This window comes from Grammomys surdaster, unplaced genomic scaffold (assembly GCF_004785775.1).
Source record: "Grammomys surdaster isolate TR1022 unplaced genomic scaffold, NIH_TR_1.0 126391, whole genome shotgun sequence".
NCBI lineage: Eukaryota > Metazoa > Chordata > Mammalia > Rodentia > Muridae > Grammomys > Grammomys surdaster.
In genome coordinates, this window is record NW_021621185.1 from 5,189,336 (window position 1) to 5,208,618 (window position 19,283).

The window sequence follows — 19,283 nt, forward strand, 5'->3', positions numbered from 1 at the left end:
AATGGACTAACCCCCCTGTCCTGCAGTCAATGGACTAACAACTCCCCTCTGTCCTGCAGACAATGGACTAACCCCCCTGTCCTGCAGACAATGGACTAACAACTCCCCTCTGTCCTGCACACCTACATCGGGACAGGCTGACCTCTAAGGTATGCACACCACACATACTTTCCAGCACTACTTAGTCTATATCTTAACGAAGGGTCTAAATAATTTTCTACCAAGGTTCAAGCTTTACCTTTCAGTCTGTAATGAATTAAGTTTTCTAAAAGCATGAAAAGAAAAATATCAAAGGTCAGCACTGAAGCAAGCAGCAGAAGGTGCAAAGTAAGTATTAAGCCTGAAAGAAAACGGTCAGCTTAGGAAGATAGCTAATTACACTTTTAAAGAAAATGAAGGAAAAATACATTTGAAAAAAGGAATAACACCTTGCAGGTTGCATATCTAGCTATAACACAGTTGTAAAATTCAAAAAGCACCACAGCAATTATTGCCTTTACATTGCTTACAAAATGGCAATGACAGTCTCTAACTAGAATAAGTCTCAATGCTCATCACATTCTCACACGCGGCTGAACAAACAAAGCAAGGAGCGGTGTTACATCCGCATAACAATTCACTCTGATTAAAACAATGAAGTCCCTTCAAGTTAGTAAAAGGGTCATGCGCGGGAGCCCCATACCGAGTCTGGGAGGAAATGAAGTCAGAGCAGCCATAATGAGATCAACATGAGTCAAATTCACCAAGAAATATTCTTTTAGCTCTGGTATATCATCCTGCAAAAATTAAAATCATTAAAAAGGCTTTAACTATGCCTTAAAGAAATTATTCCTCATAAGCTATTCTTTAAGTTATATTATAAATGCATATGCACAAACAGGAAAATGTAGTGGAAAACATAAACACATAGTAAAATATTTAATATAATAGGGAATATAAATATAACAGTGTCAAGCTTATATGTGGAATTTATTAGGTGGAACACTATGAAAGCACCTCAAAATTATAACATTTTAAGCACAGTTTATAAGGAAACCAACTATCTAAGTATATGAATCTAATTATTTCAAAGAGAACGTATTGCAAAAAATGCTCAATTTCTCTGATACCTGCTGTTCAGAAAGGGGAACAGGAAGGCTGAGGACAACCTCTGGGGGTTTAAGGTTAGCCGTTTATATTCCAAAGCCTCAACTCTACCATGCTTGTTATGGAGAAATAATAAGCACACGGGTATGGTTTGCTGCTGGTAATGAACAGTAGTCTGTGAGGACTGTCCAGCTACAACAAAGCCTTTGAACGTGATAGTGATTATTATTAGTCAATAGTCCCACAATTAACGCTGAAAACAAAGAAGGTGCCCTAATGCAGGAGCAGTAAAGCCATGTCAGGAGTGACTCCAGGTCGCAAATACTCACAAAGTTTACACAAAGAGTGAGTGAGTGTGAGTGTGAGTGTGTGTGTGTGTGCAGTATGTGCACACATATGTGAGTGTGTGTATATACATATATTCATATGCCTAAAATATCAGTACATGTAGCAGGATATTTTCCCCACACATTTGCAGTAATTTGGAAGGAGCTAATGTGGGAGAAGCAAAGAGTGGGAAGGAGAAGGAAGAGGAGAGAGGAGATTGGCAACCATGGAGGAGGACGAATTGGTTGAGAGCAGTCCTGGGTAACAATTTATATCTAAAGGTTAGGTATTGGCTAACAACTCCAATTGTGTGGGCATCTTGTTAATTGAGCATTTCTAATACATAATCCTTTGGATAATCTTTAAGTATTAAGATTCTTCATTCTACTGGGTACGAGCATGGTGGTATCTTCTGGGGCTTAGCTGAGAACCATGAAGGTGACATGGTTGGTACAAAATCTATGCTTTGGGCCATGGTCTCTATGGAGCTGTTCAGTGGAACCAGCTGCCCTAGTAATATCTTGTGGGGTGCTCTTGGCCTCTGGCCACTTCTAGTCTGGAACATGGTGGGCAGCCCAGATAACTAGCAGAGCCGCGTTGAACAGCCAGATTTCTAAATATTACCCGCACCAAGTACACACATGCCAACACATTTTTCATCTGATCTGAGACATGTTTCTATGTGAGAAAAAAGAAGTTTAAAATTTGTCTCTAGACAGGCAACAGTATCTGGGCAAAGGTGGGTAACAACCCTCCCTTCCCACAGCCCACAGTGGCTTGCTTCCACATGTCAGGCCTGCTGTGTTCTAATCTAGACTGCTCAGAGAACAAGCCTTGAAAATGGCAAGACAGAAAAGGCAGTGCATGGAAAATCCACACTTATAAAAGCAGACTTGGAGGAGCAGGTGGGGGCATTATGTTGTACTTTCAAAGCTCACTTAACTAGGGAGTGTGTGTGTGTGTGTGTGTGTGTGTGTGTATGTGTATTATAGTGTATGTGTGTGTGCCTCTGTTGTGTCTGTCTGAAGTGTCATGTATGTATATGTGGTATAGTGTGCATGTGTGTTTATGTGTGTAGAGTGTAGTGTATGTATATGTGTTTGTTATGTGTGTCTGTAGTGCCATGTATGTGTGTGTAGTATAGTGTGCATGTGTGCTTATGTGTGTGTGGTATAGTGTATGTATATGTGTGTGTGTACGTAGTGTCGTGTGTGTGTGTGTAATATAGTGTATTGTGAGTATGTATGCGCCTGTGTCTGTGTGTATGTGTCTGTAGTGTCATGTATGTGTGTGTAGTAGTGTATGTGTGTTCATGTGTGTGTGTGTGTGTAGTATATTTATAGTGTCTAATTTGCTACATTAACAGATCAGGCATTTATATTGTCTGTGTAGACATTTTGTCAGATCTTGTTACACACTGACATGATGGCACCTTTTGTTCTTGAATCTGGAGTTCTCATGTTGTTCACCATGCAGTAGAAATAACAACCTCACAGGGCATATAGCTTACATTACTAATAATTTTGTAAAACTACAAAAAGCCTCTGATAGAATAAAAGCATTGAACTAGCAAATACAAAATAACAGAAATGTATTTTCAATACATACAATCATTCCCACTTCTATATTCCCCACTATCTTTACCCTTTCTGTCCACAGAGTTCTTTCTATAACCTCCTAGAAGAGCATTTACATAGCAGAACCACAAACTCCCCAAACACAAGCTTTTGCGGTGTGAAAACTCATTCAAGTTGCAATTTCAGTCACTGCTGATGACATTAAGTTTGATCATAACCTTGTTTTCCACTATCAGCCTCTAGCGAGTTTCCAGTCCCTAATTTAACTAATGTCACCCAGAGATATGGTCTACAGGAACCTGTGGGTCTGGTGAATCCTTGGGTATTATCAAAATGCTCCCTGGAAACCTCTTAGCCTAGAGCCACTTTATAGGAAAGTGTCCTAGGGATATTATCTCCACACAATGTCTCTATAATAAAATACACAACAGCAGGCTGGCCAATCTAAACACTAATGGAAACTCCTGAGTGATTTGAAATTAAAGAAAAAAAGATCAAGGAAAGCCGTAACCCGATCTAACGCCACCAGCAGGGAAACCAACCAAATAGACTCTTGAAATCTCTAAACACTGTAGAATTTTCAAGTTTTGAAGAAAATTTACAAATAATAAAGATAACAATATTTAATATAGAGACAAGCAAAAAGTATTATACAATCTTAGTCACCATAAAAACTGCTACTTTTAAATACAAAGTTGTTAAGAATCTCTAGGCACTTTTTACAGTCTACGGTTACATAAATTTTTCTATCAATTTCCACTCTGTGTGATCATTTGGGTTGAGCCTAAGATCATGGAAACAACATGAGCGTTTACCTCAAGGATAGTGATATTGATGGCTGCTGTTGTTTCTCCTTCCTCTAAAACCAGAAAGCCCACCACGGGGACGAAGTCAGCCTTTGGCTCTGCAGGGTTCCCTTCTGTTTCATTTTTCAGACTTACTATTCCAGGAACAGTGGCATATGTGACATTGATGGCTCCTAGGGGAATTCATGGTTTGTTTTTTTTAAAAAAGATGATTAGCTACACCTTTAAAACTGTCTTACTGTGAAGTCTTTCCTATTATTTTCAGTCCCATCACTGGTCCTGATGCTGCAGTCTTTGACATGGACCAGCACTGTAATGTCCACTGTTAAAAAGACACAGATCCCTGCCTCCTGGATTTGCAGTTTGGCTCTGGGACTTGTTTTAGTACAGGGTAAAAGAAATGATGTAGTACTTTTAAGCCTATTCCCAGAGGGCCTGGTATACTTCCATTTTCTTTACTGTGTCTTTACTTGTCCCAAAAGGATAAGGAAAAAACATGAAGAAAGCCCGCATTCACCATACCCCGTATAGAGATGCCACAGTAGCCTACTACTATATGCTCTGAGACTGAATGGCTGTTTGGTTCACAGCCTTTCTGTGAAAACAGGTGATTCCTCTAACTTTTTTTTAAAAAAAATAAAGATGTTACAAAGTACTGTGCTAAACACTGTCTTCCTTTGAGGATTTATATTACCAATGGCTTCATTCACACAAATAGATTTTTAAAATTAAAAACAGAATTGTAAAGGCCCTTGTCTAGAAACCCCATTGAGTACTTACTCCAGAGGAACACAAACCTAGAGATCCAAACTCTCTGTTGACAAAGAGCTGAACTGTTATGTTAGCTTCTTGGAGCACAACAAATCTTGAAGAGAGAGCGAAGTTTAAAACGCCATGTGGTTCATCGCTGGCTTCGACTGTCAACACAGCTGCATAGCCCTGGACATCAAGCAGAGCAACTCCCGCTGGCAAGACTCCTAACAAATCAGGGAGCGCATCAGGAACTCAGATCTCAACGATTCAGCAACTTCAGAATTCTTAAACCACTTCCATGTTGGCGGAGCGTGTGAGAACCAGTCAGCCGTCCGGTCCCTCCCAGAAATGTTCAGGCTGACAAGCAGTCTACAACCTCCACACAACAACACGTGGATTCTTCTATGTGGATGTTATCATCACTACTGACCATATTGGTTGCGTGAATTATAGAAATTAATAGACAGGAAATAACCTACTCAAGCAATTTTTTCAAAAAAGACCAAATTTATCTGTAAACAGTAATTGGTTCAAAATCTAAATTCTAACATAAAAAGAAAGTCAAAATTTTTTATGTTTGCAAATGTGTTTTATTTAACAAATGACTATGTAATATGTTAATTACATGTCACTCGCCCTGTTACGCTGAGGTAGGAAAATCATGAGTTGGAAGACAACTCAGGCTACACAGTGAAGTTGAGGCCAGCATGGGCTACAATAGCAGGACCATGTCTCAAAAAACTAACCTCTGTTTAGAGGTGGCAAAACATTTCAAGTCCTTCTTTAGTATTTGTTTGTGTATGAGTGTGGCTGGTTTCCTGTGTGTGTGTGTGTGTGTGTGTGTGTGTGTGTGTGTGTGTGCGCACGCGTGCGCGCGCGCACATGCTGTGATGGTGCACATGTGACCATCCATAGAAAAGCATGAGTGTAGACCCCCCTTCTTCCTTATCTGTGACAAGGTCTTCTGTTGTCTGCACTCTAGCTGCCAGCCAAGCTGGCCTGTGAGCACCTGAGGGTTTTCTTGGCTCTGCTCCCCCTGCAGCAGGATGCTGGCAATTACAGATATGCACAACCATGAGCAGCTTTGGGCACTGGGTATCTGCCCTAAGTTCTTCACAGTTTCACTGCCAGCTCTTTACCTACTGAGCCATCCTCCCAGTCCTATGTAGCACAGCTTTTAGAGTACTTTTCTACAGCCCATAACGACCAGTGTTCATATGCCAGCCCAGGAGCTTTTTCAATCTAATATGTCTGAGGGATATTTACTATTTAAAGTAACATATTCGCAAAGAAAGGCTCTCACTTGGTAGTTCTGGATGGCCTGGCACTTACAATGTGAGCCCAACCTTACAATCCTCCTTCCTCAGCTTCCTGAACACAGGGATCACAGATTGACAGGACCATGGTGGCTACAAAATAACTCTCTTTTAGTTAGCATATGCTTACTTCTTAGACACAGTGATAGAAACTTGTCACTTCATTTCTTTCTTGTCTAAACAAAAATACCAAAGAAAACTTCAAAAGAAAGGTCTAAATTACCTTGTGTCTTGACATCATACAGAACAACCTGGTATACTTCTTTCTCCTCAGGAATATTGTCATCCAACAAATGTACAAATATTGTTTTATTCAATGTCCCCTGTGACAAACAGAGAGAAATACCATGCTTGTATTGTTACTGCACATAACCCATACCCTGCTTTCATTGGCTGTATACTTACAGTGTGCAGTCAAACATAGCTTCATTTGAACCAACATTGACTTAGAGATCAATTAACAGAACCCATTGACTCGAGATACCAGGTTTAAAGTACTAACCCAACATTTTAACTGCTGAGCCAAACAATTTAAATCTTAACCAGTGAGTGGTGTATATGAGAAAGCAGTAACACAAAGACATATCTGAGTGATGATAGAGAAAAATGAGAACAGAGGACACTAATGGCATGGAGTTCTAGTTATTCGATGCTCAGCCCAGTATAGGAGGTACTGGGCTTTAACTCCACATCAAAGCAGCAGAAATGGAGACAAAGTTAAATACATCAATGAAGAGCACAAGCCAGGCAGGTGTAAAATGAAGAGAAAGATGACCAATACAATGTGGTGGTGTTCATTTTCTACTCTATCTTCCTCAAGATGTTCCACTGTCTTCAGAAAATTATGGCAATGCTTTTCTTCATGATGTTACCTCAGAGAAGAACAGTTGGCCGGTAGAGTTAGCAAAATTGACTTCCAGATTTTGTCCAACAACTTTCCAGTTGACAGTGACATTTCCTCGACCTGGGGGTGTTCTTACCACATGGAACTGCAGCATTTCTCCTGCAAGGGAGGGAATACAATTAACAAGCACTTAATAGGAATGAACTTCATCTTCAAAGTTAGCAAAACCCAACCTCAAGCATGCCTCCGCTAAGGGCCCTTTTCCAAGAACATAACAGAGCTCTTTGTTATGTGGTGAATGTTCTAGCATGTGAATGAAGACACATGCCTGTCATTCATTAGTATAGAGGTCCACTTCTGAATACTTGCTGTGGTAAACCTTCAGGAAATGAAAGATGCATTACAGAAGACACGATAACAGAAAGTGGGAAGGAAATGTATCAACCCTCCAAAGCATGCCCCAGAACACACAGGGACCTTCTGTAACATTACAGCCACAGTCAGAACTAGTCAGGACACAGTGAAGTCCTTCCTTTGTTTCCCCAGAAGACACAAACTCTTTACACTAGGAGGCAATGTGGTTTTACACAATGCATGCATAAGAATGGTTGCAGATACCTGAAAATCACATTTGTTTAGGTTGCAACTTACTACATCACCATGGATCCTGTTTTATAAAAGGAGATCCAAGGAAAGGTGTCAAACCTGTCCATTAGCATTTACCTGCAACTCTCCCATGGTTACATTAGCATTCCCTAATAACTGCATAGCTATTTTCCTTTCCGGGCTTTTATCAACATTTAACATTTTATAAAAATGAAGAAGATTTTCAGAATCATGTCTTTCAAATTGTTAAAGGGGAGATGGAAGCGACTTGGAGCTCTGCTGATGCTACATGGCTTCCTAACATTATACTCAAATTGCTAACTCTGAATAGTGATAAACACGAGATATAATGCACTATGAACAACCTCATTAAAGTTATGAAGAAATGGCAAGCAGTAATCTTTTTAAAAGCTTTAAGAACACGTCATTATTTACAGTTTGTAGCACAAAACTAAAGTTGAAATCCCCAAATACATATTCATGTAAGACGCTATTTTGAAAATAGCTTTGTGTATACTAGTTATCTTTCATCACTTTTCAAACAGGAGTAGAAATAAAATATAAACACAATGTTCTAATATTCTTTTCAAACTAGTGCATTTCTAAACTTCTAAACACAACTGACCTAAACACGGATTTCATTCTTTTTTTTTTTTTTTACTTGTGATATTGCTGGGAAACACTCCACCAGTCCCCACCCCCACCCTCACCCCCACCACCTGCCATGCAGGCCTTGAACTTGATAAGAGAACACCTGAACAGTGAGCTACAGCTTCAGACCTCAGATTAGTATGTTTAATAGCAATTCTTAAATTAGAATACCATGACTTAATTCATTTAAAGACAACTTAAAATTATGAAGAAAACAAAATAAAATCTTAAGAATAAGTCTAAACATAATATTTGAGTAAAGTGAATTATTTTGGAGACAGTCAGAAAATATCAGAAAGTAAAAACACCAGAAATATTTTTAAATACATATTAAGAGTATTAATACAAATGTATTTAGTCACAGTTACTTTAATAGGCTATGCCTTTGACTGTTGTTTAACACATAGGTAGTGCTGATTATGAAGAGAACACTCCAAAGAATTAAGAGTAACTACACGTACACAATCAACCATAATCACCTGAGCATCATTTAATATGTTTTACATTTGCATTATCCACAAGAACAAACATGAACTCCTAGAGCCCCTCTTGTATGCAGCACACAGTGCTTCCTACAGAGAACATCTGTACTGCAGGCAAGGGAAGATGTCTGCAGTTTTCAACATGCTTCATGGGCAGTGTCGGGGACTGACAAAATTGGAAAATCACAAAATCTAACACTAAGTCAAAAATATTAGTTATTTAATGAAGTTTACAAAACGCAACAAGAACACAAATGGCAAGAAAACAAATGCCAGGTCCAAGACTGTCCATGTTGAAGGAGATCCCGTGCTCATAATAAAAGACTGAGATTGTAAACTTGTATACAAAGACTTGGGAGAAAGGCACCATTCTGTGATGAAGATAAAGTAAAATACACAGAAGAGAAAGAAAGTAAAAAAAAAATTCCTTGAATGTGCCTCGTGTGAGATACTCAGCTTCTAACACAACTCTGAAACTGTCTATTGTGGAAACTACCTATCTATAGAAACATGGCTTAAAGATTGACATTTGATGCCCATACAAGAGTAAAAGGTATTCCTTCCCCATATAGTCTAACAAGTCTTTGGAACATTTTTCATGTCAGGAGCAAGAATAGCATGAACATTTTTCTAAGCTATAATGAAACCAAAGGACCTGGTTCTGCTCCTTTCAGGAAGAAGCCCAAGAGCCATTGAAATTACCCCCTGGGAAATGTAACATCAAATCCCAGAGGCAACCTTCACAAGGCGGCCCTCAAAGAGCAGACACAGACACAGGAGAAGGAAAAACAGACCTAGGCCTTTGCCTTCCCAGTTTGGCAAAGAACTGGAGGAAAGCCTGAGAAAGAACATGTTCTGGTTTTCAAATATCAACATTTCCTGGGGGCCTGAACCACCTTCCGTATCTTGGTGAGGAATAGCTCCACCTGCCCCTCACCCACCAGGGTCTGTGCATCACTGGAAAAATCATCTGATATAAGTCCACATGGAAACCAAAAGGTGGGGGACACATTGGAGACTTGTTTGAGTGTTTACTTTGAAGGTCATTTTAAAAATAAACTTGAAGACAATCCATAGGGGAACGCAGATTATTCTCATTAAATAAATATTGTGATTACATGAAATATAGGAACTTTACTCTCTCTACTATAACTCCAGAAAAGAATCCTAGCTCCTGAAGGTCCTTACCATTCCAAAAGGAAAGACAATTGGTAGAACTACATTTAGTCCTCATAAATCTACAGTCATAACCTAAATTTGCTTTTTTTCCCATTTGGAAATCTATTTGATCTCCAAACTGTGTTTTTTTTTTTTATTGTTGTTCTTGCTGATTGTTTTTAACCATTCAGTGGGATTTGGTGGTCTTTCCTCTCTAGCATAGCAATTCCCCCGGCACTCACACAGGCTCAACTGTCTGATCCAGTAAGACAGAGGTTGGAAATCTTCTGTATGTTCTGATGACTTTCCTAGGTCCACCTCCTCTTCTCTCCTCTCAGTGTTATCTGAGGGAGCACACTCACGGTGTGCTCTGCAGAGTGGGTTTTGCTCCTCCAGCATCTGCTCTGACTTGGTGGCTGGCCATGCAACAAGTCACTGGATATCAGTCTAAACCAATGTTCACTTCCTAAAAGCCTTCCTTAAGTCTGTGAGACCATATTCAAAGTGCAGATTTTCTGACTGGATTTAGTTACTATTTAATTTAATTATTAATTTCTCTGTTTTGTATTTGCTGATGACATGTGGCTGTCAGAAACTAAAACAATCACAATATCTTTTCAGATGAAATTCATTCAACCCCAAAAGATCCCAGGAGCCAGGGTGTGCAGGTTCTCTAAGATGCTAGAACAGCCACCTGGCTCCTTCACGGCTCCTCCACCGACCATCCCTATCACTACGTAAGCACTCACAGAATCACTGACAGGACATAATTGTCTTATAATCGAAAAACTAAGCGGATGTTGGGTGTCTATACACCCTTTAATACATATTTTAATGAAATCTTTGAGAATTTCACCCATTGCATTCTGGTTGTATTTGCTTCCCTACTCCGTTTCCTCCCAGTTTCCTCCGTTTCCACCCCATCATAGTCCACTAAGCTTTGTATCTGCAGGGCGTGGAAGCACATGACTATAATCCCAGAACTCACGAGGCTGAAGCAGGTAAATCTCTATGAGTGTGTAGCCAGCCTGGTCTCCAGAGTGAGTTCTAAGATGGCCAATGTTATATAGCAAACTTTTCTCAAAAACACATAGATAGATGGATAGATAGATGATAGATAGATGATAGATAGATAGATAGATAGATAGATAGATAGATAGATAGATAGACAGACAGACAGACAGACAGACAGACAGATAGATAGATAGATAGATAGAGGAAAGCCATGCAGTCCAGTCAGTGACAGTTATATATGCTTGGGTCTGTGGCTGTCTAGTAGAGTGCATTCCACCTACCAGGGAACACAGCCATAAAGAAAACTGATTCATGTTCTTGAAGCAGGGGTGGCACTCCACACCCACCTCCCTTTCTCCTGGTGGCATTTTAGCTGATGTGAGCTTCTGGAGGACTTGCAGCTGTCACGACCAGTGTGGATTCATACGTGCAACTACCCTGATGTGTCCAGAACACACTTCTGTTTTAGTTACCCACAGCCTCTGGTTCTTAGAATCTTTCTGTCCACTCAGCCACGGTGATACCTGAGCCTTAGGGAAAGGAGTGCTATACAGATGTCCCATTTAAGGGTGAGCACTCAGAAATCTCTTCCTCTATGTGCCTTGGCCAGCTGTGGCTGGCTCTCTGTATTAACCACAGTCTACTGCAAATAGCAGCTTCTCTGATGAGGGTTGAGAGATGCACTATGGGTATAGCAGCACATCACTGGGAGTTCGTTTAGTCCTAAGCACACTGAGCAGAGCAGTATTAGTAGGCTCCACCCTAGGAGCAATGAACTACGTAGCCCTAGGAGCAATGAACTACGTAGCCCTAGGAGCAATGAACTACGTAGCCACGGGTTCTTTGTCCTGATCGTAGGATCAGATATGGGACCATTATCACAGCAAAGTTGAAACTATCATAAACTTTCTTATCTTCTTGTCACAGACCAACAGCTGAAAGTTTAGGCAGAACTTGGACTAAACTTGGTACACACACTCTGCATGGCTAAGTCACTTAGTCATTTTAGACACTTGCTTCTGCCCCCATCTCTCCCTTAATTCTGCCATCGCTGCTGTTTTGACTGATGGCTTTCTCCTTTGGGTATCTAATTTTATTTTTGCTCCTGGGTCTCTTCTGCCCTTTCTCCTGTCACAAGATCTTTCTGACCAGCACCATAGCCTGCTACTCCACATGGTTCTATCCTGACAATTTGCTTTTCCTCTCAGTCTAAGACATCCATGAGAATCCAACTTCCATTTCTAACTAGAGATAGAGCAAGCTTCTCCTTCCAATTTCCTTCTTTCAAATAGGCATCACTACTCAGATTTGTTAATCTTGCATTTGAATCACTCCAAACGTTTACAGTCAGGTTCTCCAGCAGATACGATTCCAGGGAAAACAGTCTCTGCCGAGGGACTCCCCATGGCACAGACTTTGGATTCCAGTGCTGTGGAGATGAAGTTTCACTGTTGACCTCAATGTTGTCTCTTTACTTCAGAGTGTGTGATATCCTCCACAAGGGATCGCAAGGAGCTACTTCTGAAATATGGAAATGATGGGAGTGGACCCAGCACACAGGTAACACTCCATAGGCTTGTCAGCATCTTTAAGGAGTCCTGTGATGGTGTTCTAATCTACTCTACAAATAGCTCTTGATAGTGATGTGCAGGCTTATGACAATTTGTCACTTTTATTCATTATTGGACTGACAAAGACGCAAATCTAAACCATTAGCAAAAGCAAAGAGTGTCAGCAAAGGGCTCACACGTTTAGACAAGTTCAGCAAATTTGCAAGTTGGATGCATACAGTAAGGAGAAAAGAAGCACACTAACTACCATGCATTAAGTTTCCAGCATGGCTGCTAACTAGCTCTTTGGCCTGTCGGATCATTTAGCCTGTGTGCATGAGCTTTGTGCTTCCTCTGAAGAGATCCACGTATGTGAGCCATAGCATTTTCATCTCTTAGTCTTTAGAGTTATTGTTAAACACAGGATTCAAACTATGTGATGAAGGGCATTCGGTAATGTTTCACTAATTTCAAAACAGTTTTTTTTTGTTTCCAAAGATAGCATCATTGTAGTATTTGAATCAAACAAAAGTAGCCTGTTTCTGAGACAGAATACTAAAACTGCAGGGAAATTGTAGTGTTTAAAACAAACACTGTATCAGTCTTTCTAATGTGATACAGTGTTCATAAAATATAGTAAACTACAAAACTGAGGCAAAAATATTCACCAATTATGAATATTTTCACTGATATTCAATATTTTACTGTTCAATAACAATAGGTACCAAAATACACATACTACACTTGCCAAAAACTATACTAAGCACTTCGAATTTATAGCTCACTTCCCAAAGACCTCTGTGACATATGGACTGTGTTGTGATTTATCAGAGGAGAAACGCAAGCATTCCAATATGGAGGCACCCAGCACCTCAGCAGTGGGAATAGCAAGCAGATCCCAGTATCTGTGAGGCTCATCCATATGGTTAAACACTGCATACTTTACAGCCCTTTTCTAAAGGAAGTGCTATGCAGATTAAAAACACAGCTCAACCAGAAAAGAAAAAAAACAAAACAGATGCTTCAGAACATGAAACAAAGAATCACATCTGTGGAAATAAGAAAGAATGTGTTCAATAGCAAATGGAACCCACCTTCGTGGCCTATGACAGATCTCGAAGCTGTTTGAAAGCTGACAATTCCTGCCACATTGTCATTTGCCAAGATGTTAACAGTCACGGTGTCAGAGCTGGGCAGGATTCTGCTTCCGCCCTCCGTGGCCACCAGACGGACAAGTATGCTTTCATCGTCTTCTGGCTCAGAATCATCCAAAATGGTTAAGGTGGCTGTCTTTTTGGTTTCACCTAGAAAAAAGTTAAAGAAATGAAAAGTTAAATCAGCGAAATACCAACCTGAAAGTCCAAAAATAACCTTTAATTTTAAAAGATAAGTAAAAATGTATCAATTATAATTCAATATAATAATGTATATAATGAAATTGCTTTACATTATATGGTCCTTTATATTTATCTAAGCCATGAGAAATTTACAACTTTTATCTCTTGTTACCAATCGCCTGGCTCTTTCCTGCCATCACCCACTCAGGATTCATCTCCCCTCCTAGCCCACCCTCCACCCCGACACAGAAGGGTTTTCTAACATTTTATTTTATTTCTTGAGATAGTCTTATCTAACGAAGCAAGCATTGCATCAGCCTCAGCTGGGGATGACAGTGAAGTCTTGCCCCTGCAGCTCTATCAGCTGAGCGCTAGGATCAGATGCAAATATTCCCACTTTGGTTTACATGGTGCTCGGGATTATAGCCAGGGCTTTGTGAATGCGAGACAAGCATTGTACTGACCAAACTACATTTCCAGCCAGCTTTAAGACATTTAAAAATTTTATTCTCAAACACAATGTTTACTAGATTAAAGTCTGTTACATATATAGTTAGTAATTTCAAAAATGTATGTATATTAAAATATAAACAGATACAATGAATTGCTCTTAGACATAGAATTGCTAATAACTAAAAAGTTTTATCCAGTATATATTCTGAGATTCTTATGAACATGTGTAACTTTTTCAAACAGGAGTAAAAAACAATTAACTATGTGTTTTTGTAATTGTTAAATTCAGGGTTCAAAAAATATCCTGACTAAAATTACCTTTGTATACCAAGCTAAATTATGAACTTCCCAAATTTAAATATCATATCCAACTAGTGTTAAGATTGAGTGTGTGAAGATGATATCATTAGACTCTCTTGGCTACATTTCATGCATCACTTATGAAAACTTCTGTGGCACTCTTATACAAGTTTCAGAATACTGCTACAGCAAACTATCTATGGCAAAGATCACATTAAAATAAATACAACTGTCAAACTTCAGGCTACTTTTACTTAAAATTTTTCACTGATATTCTATCCTGCTTTATCTAATACATTTGAAAACGTCATATTCTCACGTAGCATTGCTTCTTCAACATGTTTGTTAGTGGATACATAGCTCCTTCCTGTAACTTTTCTTATAAAATAAGAACCTGTCTTGAGATTGCTTCTAACATATGAATGCCACAGTCATTATGCATAAGGGCATAAAATTTAGATGTTCCCCAAAGGTCTCATTAAAATAAAAAACCTAAAAACATACATATCCAGGTTATGTGAGCCTGTGTCTGTTAGGATAACCATTTACAAGCTAAATTGCTTATAATTGTTTCCAAAATCACAAAGTATCTCTATAAGAATAAGAATATGCAGGGAGATAAAAGGTTTTATGAACATGATATTGACATCCACCTATAGCATGACGTACCTTCTGCAAAAATAAGAATGTCTCCGGCACCTATAAAATCTAAACCTTCAGTAGCTGTTCCACCAACAATGCGCCATTCGACCATCACCTGTCCCAGGCTGCCTCCTGTCCTGTGGATAACCAGTTCCACCGAGGTTTGTGGCTGTTCCTGCACCTCCACACATGAGCCATCTTCCGAAGTATTGGGACTGACACTGTGGATAATGAATACTCCAAAGGCATCCCCGTTCAGTCCTATGACCACTGCAGAGGTATTCGGATGCCCTATGGTTGGCTGGTTTTTAAAACTGTCCGTGATGTTCATAAGGTGAACTTCAAGGAGAGAAATTAGGAACTTTTCGTCCATCTCAGGAACATCGTCAGGAAGTACAGAAACAGTGAGATTTGCAAACTCATCGCCTTCCAGCATCACGGTCCACTGTCTTGTCACAGACTCATAGTCACTACCAGCGACTGCCTGGCCACTAAAAAGAGAGGCCACCCTAGTCATGTTCTTCTTGTAGGTCTGGGAGTCTGAGCTGTTCACAGATAAACTGACCCATGAAGTCATCCAGACGCACTGAGGACCGTCGGCACCACCGACAACTGAAAACGCTGAGCAAGCATGTTCTTTGAGACACAAAGTGGCACAGGTATGCTGTGTCTCCTCCACTGCAGACACGTTCACCCAAGTTCTCCAGAGTGGCTCAGGCATCCCTTGAGTCGGTGGTTCATAGAAGGACAACACATCTTCACCTTCCTCAACTGCAAGAGCTACTACATCAATATCAGAAGTACTGTAGAACAGCAGCAGGTGACCAAAGTGTCCTCCGCTGAAATGTGCAGGGACAGTGGAAAAGCAGGTTAAGCACTCGGACTAACCTGGGAGCTGCACACAGAGAACGGTGCTGATGGGCTTTGAGAAGCGTTTTTAGTAATATTTAAACACAAGTACTAACACAACCTTATTTCTTAGTTATGTCTATCTTTCAGCACTTTAGTTCCTGGTGGCAACTCTGCTGCCTAGTCTTCAACCAGATAAAGCTCGCTTTTACTTCTGCTAGGAAAATATTTTGCAAGGTAGGCAAGTGGCATCCATTTCAGAGTTCCCAGGCCTAATTACAAAACTTTAACTATTAGATTTCACTAAAAAAAAAAAAATAGCAATGACAGCAAAATGAATACATTTAGAGAAATGTGACGATTCTGCTACAGGTCCCTCAACCCTCTCTGGTCTGTTTCTGAAGGAGGCCAATGAACATTACATTCCCTACAAAAGAAATGCATGAAAAACAGAACCTAAAAGCCACCCTTCATATATCCAAGTTTAAAAGCAAGCTGGATTCAAGCTCTAATTAGAACATATTACCTAGGAAACCAATAGATTTGGTCACTAACAAGCACAATGGTGTAAAAGGCCATCTTGATTTCACTAATAAATATGATTAAGTCTTTCTATCAATACACATAATCCAGCTTAGGTACTGTAACAAGCTGTGGAGTAAGGTATAACAGTTTACAGTATACGGCTCCACACTGTTTAGTTAGTGTAGGACCCTCCCCAGCCCGCACTCCTATGCAGTAGCTATCACACGCACCTTCTCCTGACAGTTATGTTAGCGTAGGAACTTCTCTCCAGAGGCTCTTGGACACGATAAATGGACTGAACAAAGGCTACTGAACCGTAAGGGTTATCATTGGCAGGAATGACAATATTTGCCACTCGATCTAACCCAATTGTACCTCCGCCAGAGGCAGCAGCTAGTTGCACCTGGACAACCTAAAAACATAGTGAAAACTTCCTTAACAGCATCCCAGTTCTGAGATGAACGATGCAGGAAAATACCAAACACATCCACACAATAACGAATTACGATGAGATGCAAATGAGCACAAAAAACTGCCCATTACACTCAGAAGTTAACATATAACAAAATAATACACGGTTAAATTTTAATGGAGCACAATAATATATTAAAAAACTTCAAATTGCTTAGTATTTACTTAGTCATAAGAATTCAATTTTTAAATTTAAATTTTATTTTTAATTAAAAATGTTTATTTAAAGATAATTTTAATAATTAAAATTCTAAGTACATTTAAAATTATTAAAATAAGTAAATTGTAAATTTAAATTAAAGACACAAATTTATGTTTATCATTGTAATAATATGACTTTCATAACCAAAGCTTTTCTTATTTAGGAGAAATATTCTGCATTCATTTCAGTGATAAGCAAATCTGTTCTGGGTTTCTCCCATACTATCTTAAACTGTAATTCTCAACAAATCTTAAAAAATCATTGTATAATGCCGTCTAAGTTTAGAAAGAAGGAAATATATTACATGTACTAATGCATGGTTTATTTTTTAAAATGAATAATGGCACAATTAGTGATTAAAATAAATGTTATAGACTTCATATGCAGTTAAATAAAATTGTTATTAAAAGGAAACCTACAAGTTAATAATACTTGAATTTCATAAAATTTATTTATAGTAATTTTAGTGATTAGCCAACTTATTCATATTTTCCATATTGCATTTTCATTACAGAAAATGGACCTATCATGTTTGTTATAATCGTAGAAGAAGAATGGGAGTCTGTAGAAAATCAAGATCTACACTTAGTTACAACTGACTCAGACTCCAAAGGAGACAGAGATAAAAGCCAGAATGATATAAAAATAAATGTTGCATAATTATGATATATATGCATACATACATACATGCATACATACATACACACATGCATAATCACTTAGCAGAAGTGTTCTAAAACACATCATAAATGCACACACAAAAGCAATCTTAAACTGGCAAGCTGGCCTGTGCACCATGCAATCCTAGACTTCCTTCTTTCTGTGTGTTGTAAAACAGTCTTCAGCCTAGCATTCTGGGGAATCCCAGCAGACAGCATGTATTCATCATTCTCACTACTAAGTCACACTACAGGACAAGGCATAATCTACAATGTAATTCTATACTAGTCAGTCCTCTCACCTCTTCAATCTCCGGAACGTCGTCAGCCAGGACCTCTAACAACAAGGTTTGAATGGTTTCCCCAGGGGCAAAGGTCACATTACCTGAGACAACTCGCAGGTCGCCAGTAGCAAGCTGTCCATTAATGGTGGCAACCCATTGAACAGTAACATTGCCGAGTGTCCCAGAATTTCGAATTATTGGCAGGTTTACCCTCACTGAGTTAAACTCAGGTTCCTCTACAATAAATTTAGTATTCTGAAAACCTGAAGGGCAGACAGAACAGTTGTTTTTAGACACAAAGTGAAACTGTGACAAACTAAGACCAAGCTGTGCCCTCTGAGAGGGGATTCTCCCGCTAAGCACCCTCAGCAGTATCTGTGATGTAAGCTGGGCAGGACTACCAGTGTTTGCCTGTAATTTTTTGTGATAAAAGCAGATTGTGAACATCTACAAGGGACAGGCTTGTGTCCTGCATGATGAGCTGAATAAGCCCACCAAGTGCTGCAGCTACTGCGGGCCCAGCCTGGGCTATAAAGGTCGCTGCTACTTTGCTTCCTAGCTAACATTATGCAGAAGAAAGTTTAAAAACCCAAATGTGGGTGGAAATTTTGTTAATTAAACATTTTTAAAAATTATATAAAAATCAAAGCCAGGCATACAATCCATGCTTATCACCCGGTATTGAAGAAGCTAAGATGATGGAGTGTCAAGTTCCAGGACAGGCAGTCGTCACAGGCAGGATGGCACTGTCTCCTAAAGCTCAGACAAAGGATTTACAGAGCACACCAAAGAGCCAATATTGACACAAACGCAAACAGGTTTGAGTATCTCCATGTGAAAAATGTGGTTTCTTATTTTTTTGGGTAACCATTAACCTACGCCAGGAATCTTATGTATAAGTAGTAATACCTCAAAAACAAAAGACAAAACAAACAAACAAAATTCGCCTTTGTCAATTCAATCTTAAATAAAGCAAAGGTGACTTTTTCTGTGACTTTACGGAAGAGCAAGAGAGATAAACAAATTAGTCTGGTTACCAAACAGTCCGTAGGGGTCATCCGAAGCCTCTATGGTAATGACTGCCTCTCTTAGAGGCCCCAGCTTGGCTCCGCCTGTTGTCTCATTCAACAGCTGCACAAGAAAGGATTCTTCCAGCTCAGGGTAGATGTCGTTAATAATATATATTGGCACAGCTTTAGTGGTTTCCCCTTCCAGCAAGACCACATCTGATGATGCTATACTGTAATCCTCACCTGCAAAGACACAGGGACAAATGGGAAAGCTTACTCCAGAAGAAGCATCCCACACACCAGGGAAGTGACACCTACACACCAGGGAAGTGATGCCCACACACCAGGGAAGTGTCACCCACACACCAGGGAAGTGATGCC

At 39.5% G+C, this 19,283-nt stretch overlaps 1 protein-coding gene across 1 annotated transcript in view; it reads right to left on the reverse strand.

Moving 5' to 3' along the window:
* Adgrv1 (adhesion G protein-coupled receptor V1) overlaps positions 1 to 19,283 on the reverse strand; it is a 543,344-nt gene that overhangs the window by 408,601 nt on the left and 115,460 nt on the right. Inside the window, exons 30-39 of the mRNA XM_028760109.1 lie at positions 18,930 to 19,145; positions 17,911 to 18,155; positions 16,507 to 16,688; positions 14,930 to 15,741; positions 13,265 to 13,474; positions 6,738 to 6,868; positions 6,089 to 6,188; positions 4,594 to 4,773; positions 3,806 to 3,969; positions 683 to 776 (exon numbers count right to left, since the gene is read on the reverse strand). Coding sequence (XP_028615942.1) covers positions 683 to 776; positions 3,806 to 3,969; positions 4,594 to 4,773; positions 6,089 to 6,188; positions 6,738 to 6,868; positions 13,265 to 13,474; positions 14,930 to 15,741; positions 16,507 to 16,688; positions 17,911 to 18,155; positions 18,930 to 19,145 — 2,334 coding nt within the window. The remainder of the gene's footprint in view (positions 1 to 682; positions 777 to 3,805; positions 3,970 to 4,593; positions 4,774 to 6,088; positions 6,189 to 6,737; positions 6,869 to 13,264; positions 13,475 to 14,929; positions 15,742 to 16,506; positions 16,689 to 17,910; positions 18,156 to 18,929; positions 19,146 to 19,283) is intronic.